The following is a 7,538-nucleotide window of genomic DNA, read 5'->3' as shown; positions in this document are numbered from 1 at the left end:
GCCCAGTGTCTGCTTATTTGAGAGGCACCGGAATGAAGTGTGGTTCTCTGGGGTGATTTGTTGAATCACAAATACTTCTGCAGCCCTATCCAAAGATTTACTTGAAGGAGTTATTGAGGGAGGGAGAGCTTCCATCTGCTGGTTCCCTCCCCAAATGACTTCCACAGGCAAGAGTGCTGGTCCAGACCCCAACAAGGGTGAGGAACTTCAGCCCAGGTCTCCCCTGTGCGTAACATTCGCCGCCTTCTGTTGCTTTTCCAAGCACATTAACAGGGAGCTGGATTGGAAGCAGAGCAGCCAGGACAAACTTGTGGCCCAGGTGGTGGCTTTAACCCCCATGCCATTCCCCTTACCCTGCCTAGTTACTTTCTTCCCTGGAATATTTAACCATGCCTGTTTGCTGGGCCAGAAGCTGTGAGTGGTTCTGAGTCCTGTTTCCTGCACTAGAGGTTAAGCCTGCTGTAAAGGGAAGCCAAAGAGCAGCTGGGAACTTAAAGGAATCTTGAGGTTGTCACTTTGTAGTCTGCTTAAGAGTTCCTAGAAGTAGAGACGTGATATTTAGGTTTACTAACTCATTAAGTAAGACAGTGAGAGGATAGAGTAAACAGCTAGAACCATCACCCACAGCAACATTTAGTTCAGATCTAAGGCCTCCCCTGATATCAAGATTGGGACAGTTAAAAGGAAACACCAAAATATTAAAGTTATGCTTTAAAAAAAGCAGATGAGGGGAATATGCTACCCCTATGAATGCATTAATTTGGCCTTACGCATGTTAAATTTTCTTCAGATTTTGCCTAGCCCAGCCCATCATGCCCATTCTGGCTCTCGCAAGCACCCTGGCTCTCGTACTGGAGTTTAGCCTAGTCTGGCTCATCCCAGATTCAGTCCACAACCATGCCAAAAGGTATACTGCAGTCATTTCAGCCTGGGTCAGTACCCCTGTTCTGGCTCTCCTTGCTTACCAGCAGGAACCACAACCCAGCCAGGGCGTACCCTCAACTGCTCCACCAGGCCTGTTCCCAGCCACAGATCTTGTAAGCGCTGGTGGTTGCTCTGCCCCAGCCCCAGTATAGCCCACCCGTCTTGGCCTTTACCATTGGATGTTGCAGCCTGGCCTGACCCAGCCCAGCCCACCCCTAGTCTCAACTCTGGCTGGCAGGTGCTACAGCCTAGTCCCACCCTGTCTGCCCCCATCCCTGGCTCATGCAAACCAGTAGGTATGATTGCCTAGCCCAGCATAACTCCTCACACTCCACCCTGGCTCCTGCATGCGACAGTATTCTAAGGTTTGGCCTGGCCCTGCCTGGTGGCCTGTCCCCCTAGAGAACCAGCCCACACACCTGCTGACAAATGGGGCAACCTTGCCCAGCCTGACCAACACCCAGCCCTGACCGTGATGTGCTCACCAGTGGGAGCTACAGCCTGCCAGAGGAGTTCCCTCACCAGGCCCACTCCCAGCTCTCACATGTGCTGGTGGGCGCTAGGTCCTTCTCCAACAGTCTGCTCCTTCTTCTCGGCTTCTGTATGTGATGTTGCAGCACACCCTATTCCTGAGTGCACCTATGGGAGCTGAAGCCTGGACCAGCCTGGCCTGTTTCCAATGCCAGTAACCATGAATGTTGGGGGTTCCATGGTCCAGCCTGACTCGCCCATCACCCCCTCAGCTCAAGCAGTTCTACAGGGGTCAGCCCACATACTCCCCAGACTCTGCCCGCAGACCTGTTTTTTTTCACATGCTGGGTCCATCCAGCCTAACATTACCCATCCTCTGTTCTGACCCTCACTGGTGGGTCCTGTGATCCAGTCCTGACAGGTAGATCCCCAGCTCTAACTTTGGCATGCACTCACAGGTGGTGATTGGCCGAGAGCAATGCTAACTAGTCCAGCTCAGGTTTCCCACGTGGGCAGGTGCATTGGAATGACCCCCAAAATTATTTAGCTTCCCTCCTTCAAACTGCTCGGTCTCAGACCCTTTGCTTAGCTATAGTGGACTTGTAGGCAGAAGTCTCCCAGAAGTCATTCTTCACCTGTAACGTACTCCCCCTCCCACACATCCTATATTTTCCCCTTCCCTGATCAATCCATAGCCCTCATGCCTGTGAGCACATGGGTTACTCAGCCCAGTCTTCTGACGGGGTAGCATGTTGGACTGGAGCTCTGCCTGTCCCATGGGTATCCTGGTGCCAGTCCCCTGGCACACGTGCTGGCCTGCAGCTTGGTGATTCTTAAAAGACTGAAAATTCTTGTTCAAGTTCTAAGAGAAACTTTAAAGAGGTCTTCTGTCTCACCAGGCTGGAAGGCAATACCATAACAAGTTTGGGGAAGCACTTGCATTTTAATTCTGGGCATAGTGAGTGCCAGGAATCTAGTTTCCCAAGAGGCATTTAATTGTTGGAGAAAAGCTGTGTCAAAGCTCAAGAGACACCGATTCAGCCACCTTGGGAATTCCAGATTACTGGCACAAGTGTTGAGCCATTTAAAGTGGCACGCAGAAATGACCTACTGGGGACTCACTCCACATCATTAGTCAAAACATCTCCCTTTTTCAACTGGAAAACTTCTCCATAAAATGCTTTTGCATCTGCCAGAACTACCTGCTAGTAAGAAGGCTTCTTGGCTTTCCCTTTCAACGAAACAGTAAGAGCTGGATGGGAATCCTGTGTTCACTTCCCCAAAGTTTTGTCTGCTACGGAGGTGAAGGGAGCCAGACCCACAGCTCCACGCCGTCTCCCTTGATTCACACACACGAGAATCACAGTCCTCAGGAAAAATGGGGCTGGTGCTGTGCTGTAGTGGATGAAGCTAGCATCTCATCTGGGTACCAGTTTGAGCTCTAGGTGCTCTACTTTTGATCCAACTCCGTGTAATGTGCCTGGGAAAGCAATGGAAGGTAGCCCAAGTACTGTCCGGCCCCTGAACTCATGTAGGAGACCTGGAAGCAGCCCCTGGCTCCAGCTTGATTGGCAATGCTCTGATCATTGCAGCCATTTGGGGGGAGTGAATCAACAGATGGAAAATCAATTTCTGTTCCTCCCGCTAACTGCCTTCCAATTACACATATTATTGGGCTTAAGAGCAATGCAGAAATGACTTATGAGTATGTGGGAGTTGGTGCGCATGTCATGGGTTAACAGGCTGATTCTCCACCTGCAAGCACCAGCATTGCATGTGGGTACCCGTTCATGTCTCAGTTGTTCCATTTTCATTTTGGCTCCTTGCTTATGGCTTTGGAAATCAGCAGAGGATATCCCAGATCTTTGGGACGCTGCATCCATGTGGCAGACCCTGAGGGGGCTCCTGGCTTTAGACTGGGTGAGCTCTGGCTACTGCAGCCATTTGGGGAGTGAACCAGGAGACGGAAGATCTTTCTGTCTGTCTCTCCTCTCTGTAAATCTTTCTAATAAAAAAACAAATGAATCTTAAAGACACTGCTTTCCAATTATATTAAAAAAGACAGGGTATATGGGAATATGTACATACGGGTTATGTGCAAATATCACCTTACTTTATGTAAGGGAATTGAACATTCATGGATTTGGTGCCTAAGTGGAAAAGGAGCTTGGATACAACTCCTCTGATATACTGTATGGAAAACAAACCTACTAAAGATGTCAATCACACAAAACATGGTATCCTAGCTTAGGGGACTCCAATAATGGTCCATATTTGCTTTGGCCGCCTCCCTCAGCTCTCCCCACAGCCAGCTCCAGTGCACCTGCACCCAGCTATCTGCCCATATTCTTTCCTTCTTTCCTTCCAAGGCAGCAGGGGTTCCTGCTCAGCAGTTATGCGCTGGGGGCTCCGGGGAAGGAACTGATATACCTTTCCCCTGGGCTTCTCATTGCTTACAGAAGGAACTCTTCATGCTTTAAGCAATGCTCACAATCCCAAACAAATTAAAAAATTGTTCAGAGGCAGCTTAACTTTAACATTTTATTTTGTGTAAAAAAGGGCAAATTTAGTGAATTATTTTCATCTTGTACACAAAGTTATAATTTTAATGCTTTTCACATCCATGCTGAAAATTTGCAATTTGGTAAAAATGAAAGGAACATAAATTTCCCCGAAGGAATTTTTCACGCCATCATATATATACACTTCATGAGAAAGTTTCAAACACTTTCTCAATGATCACAAGTTACCAGAAAATAAAAGATTAAATTTATACAGATATTGATCTATATATCAAATACATACAGAAATGATGTAAAAACCTTATGCAGTTTACTTTGACCTCTGTCCTCAAAAGAGTTGCCCAGGGACAGATGCTTTTCTTTTGTATAAATGACTGTGGCTTTATTTTAAAATACGAAAATCAAAGGAAGAAACCCAGTTTAATCACAGTATTTTTAAAATCCCTTCCCAATATTAAAGGATCATTACCAAATATATAGCACCATAATACAAATATTGATGGGAGAGGGTGTTCACATCACGCAAAATTAATAATAATAAAAACAAACAAACACTGAAAACCCGTGTTAGTATCCGTAGAATAAGAAGTTGACAACAGCTTTAACTTTCCTCAAACACAGCAAGGAAAAGGTTAAAGGTTTAAACTACCAAAAGTCCCCAAATAATCCTAACAGAAAACAAAAACAAACAAAAAAAACAAAAAGAAACCCCAGGTCAGCAGTACACTTTGAACTGTAAGAGAATGGGGCTGTGGGTTGTACAGCTGCAGTTATGGCTAAGACATAGCTCTCCTCTGCACGAACTGCTTTTCTGTTCAGCAGCAGCAGGAGTTAGAGTCTGAGCAATGAAGAGGGCTACGATTGTGTTGAGACCGTATAAATCCTTACCAACCTTGAACTGTTGGTCACGGAATAAGCAAAGAACACTTCATGAACAGGTGGAAAATTCTAACACACTTGAAAGCCTGGTTTTGCTGTCAAATTGGAAGCTTATAGAACTAGCTACAAATGAGTATCAGAATTCACAGAACTAATTCCCAGGACTGACTGGCTCCAAATCGTAACCCTCCCTGGTTCATGCAGATCCCACAGAGGCTTACTCCTCAGGTGTTGGTAAATGACACCACCCAACAGGTCTGTTGTGCCTGTGTCACTAAATCAGAGTCCTGGGTTTAATCCCCTCAGTCTGAGAATAGAGTCTGCTGTGAGCCATGCTTTAGGACTCCTGTAGGCTTTAAGTTTGCACAATGATTCTTCAACATTAAGGATTTGGGAAGTGCGAGTGTATCACATTTACAGTAGGCCCTCTCAGCAATGTTACTTAAGATAAATATCCAGTAATTGAACAGGTCAATTCACACACATTTGCTACGTGAGAATCAACCTGCGCTGATGCGATCTGCACTGATGCCCCAAAGTCAGTATTACGAAATGGTGACATGTGATTCCATACATTCTTACACTATAAAGTAACACATTTTACTTCCAGTAGCTACTATAAAACCTTATGTTATTAACCCCTCTTGCATAGAATGAGGTAAACCTGTGCGTATTACCAATGCTATTATTCCCAAAAGTAGAGCATTATTTTAGAAAATAAATTGCTGGTTTTTAATGTTCTATGCATTTTAAAATTGAAAACAAAAATCTTACCTAAGACAGTCTCCTGGGGCTTTCCATGAACATTTTTTTTTTAAAGCATTCCATAGGCTGAAGGACTGTAGAGGTTAATCATTTTGATTAATTTCTAATTAGCCCTACCTATATTCCAGAGGAGATGGTCAATATTACTACTCTGAAGAGGCCAGGCTAAGACCCAGAAGCACTTGTAGAACAGATGCAGTTAATTCCTGAGAGTTTAGTTTATGAACCTCACTGGTAAACGCTAGCGCTCTCCCACTCAGTCACAACTCGCAGAGAGCAAACCTTTCACCAAGCTACCCTTGTATCCTTGTCTGTTTAAAGGAAGCCACACGAATTTGAAAATAGGGAATGTTCATAATGGTCCAAATCAGTTACTGTTAAAATAAATTCTGAATACAATTAAAGACGATTCATACTACATCTGGAACTTTATGAAAATTAAATTTCTTCAAATTATTTTATAAAAACTCTAGGATAATTAAAAATGGAGCTGGAATGATTTTGAAATCTCAACTTATTTTGGTTTTGAACAACTTTTACTTTGGTTCTCCTGCTAATACAGAACATCTGTTTTGGGGTGTGGATATACTAGGCTGTTGATGGAGGGAAATGGCAGAGAACTGATCAGAATCCCAATTGTGGGGTATTTTTTAGTAAGCAAAATAAAATGAAATTAGGACAATATTGCATTTTCCCCAACCCCTCAACTGGTACAATGAGATCCTGTATATCTTATCAACCATTCCAGTTTAACACTCTAGTGTTAGGACAATTTCAATTTTTTAAACGTAAAACAGAACATATAAAAGTATCCAGAGTTCTTCCAGTTTCATACAGAACTCCAAATAAATTTCACAGAGTGAAAAACATTTCTGTACAAACATTTAAGATGGGCTGTAATAAAACGCCAACAAGCAGAATCATGACCGCTTCCGTGATGTGTGGTGGTGAACCTCTGCGGAGGGTTCCGTTGCATATTTCTGCAGCAAAGGAAGCTGGAGATGTGACTGGCCTAACTTCTAGAATCCCAAAGTCTCCCAACAGGTACCAAAAAAGGTTCATTTGTAATGACAGTTCATTTGCATTTACAACTATATCCTTCTTAAATCATTTCCTTCAATCCTGCTACCTAAACTTTAATCTTACCAAAAAAGTTAGAATTTCAGTTCTTGTTAACAATGCACATAAATCCAAACGTGGAAAATATTACAAAATTCTTTCAAAAGCTTCAAATACAACACAAAAAGTGTCCATCTTTATAAATTGAAAAATTTCCCCTCCCCCCGGCTAAAATAGTTTCCCCACCCACCTGAAAAATCTGGAACTGAAATCTTGTCTGGTTAGCAAAACATCCCAGTAGAATAGCCCTGCTGTACAGCTGGGTTGATTAGAAATCAGTTCTGTGTCCGATCCGTCCCACCCACCCTCAGCTGGGCCACCTCACGGCTCTTGCTTGATGTAGAAGTTGGCAGAGCCATTGCTTTCCTGATCGGATGCTCCTTGAAGGAAATGATAATCTTCTCCATCCAGCAATTCCTCCTTTAGCTGCAATGTAGTCACTGTACGAAGGAGAAGAAAATGGAGGATGTCACTATGCCTTTCTAGAAGGTTTGAACTGCTTTTAATCTTCACGTTTCATCAAACTTAACAGTTACTAAGACTGCTTCATTTTCACAGGTAACTCTTAAAAACATATCTCACAAGTATAAGCATTTAATTAATATTAACTTTTCTGATATATTAGCAATTATAGAGATGAATTATGAACAGAGAATACTGAATATTGAACACTGCATAATGAAAACGTTCAATGGAATGTGTTCAAGAAAAAGTGACCACTAATTAGACCTTCTCTTGTAAGCACTCGCTTTTCTGCTAATGCCTGCACAGTGATGTGCCTCTGGCCCTGACGTATACTAGCTAATAACACAATATGAACACTATTTTAGTTAAAGCATTTACTGATACCAGCAATGT

At 43.5% G+C, this 7,538-nt stretch overlaps 1 protein-coding gene across 2 annotated transcripts in view; it reads right to left on the bottom strand.

Annotated features, from left to right (window-relative positions):
• Positions 1–3,922: 3,922 nt before the first annotated feature.
• MBTD1 (mbt domain containing 1) overlaps positions 3,923–7,538 on the bottom strand; it is a 39,460-nt gene continuing 35,844 nt past the window's right edge. For both annotated transcript variants that reach the window (XM_041001756.1, XM_041001755.1), the window contains exon 15: positions 3,923–7,120. In XM_041001756.1, the coding sequence (XP_040857690.1) occupies positions 7,002–7,120 (119 nt within the window). In that variant the 3' untranslated portion in view covers positions 3,923–7,001. The remainder of the gene's footprint in view (positions 7,121–7,538) is intronic.

Source organism: Ochotona curzoniae, unplaced genomic scaffold (assembly GCF_017591425.1).
Source record: "Ochotona curzoniae isolate NIBS_2020 unplaced genomic scaffold, NIBS_Ocur_1.0 scaffold_2453, whole genome shotgun sequence".
In the NCBI taxonomy this organism is placed as follows: domain Eukaryota; kingdom Metazoa; phylum Chordata; class Mammalia; order Lagomorpha; family Ochotonidae; genus Ochotona; species Ochotona curzoniae.
Note: the sequence above shows the minus strand (reverse complement) of the source record. Positions and strands in the feature narration are given on the sequence as shown.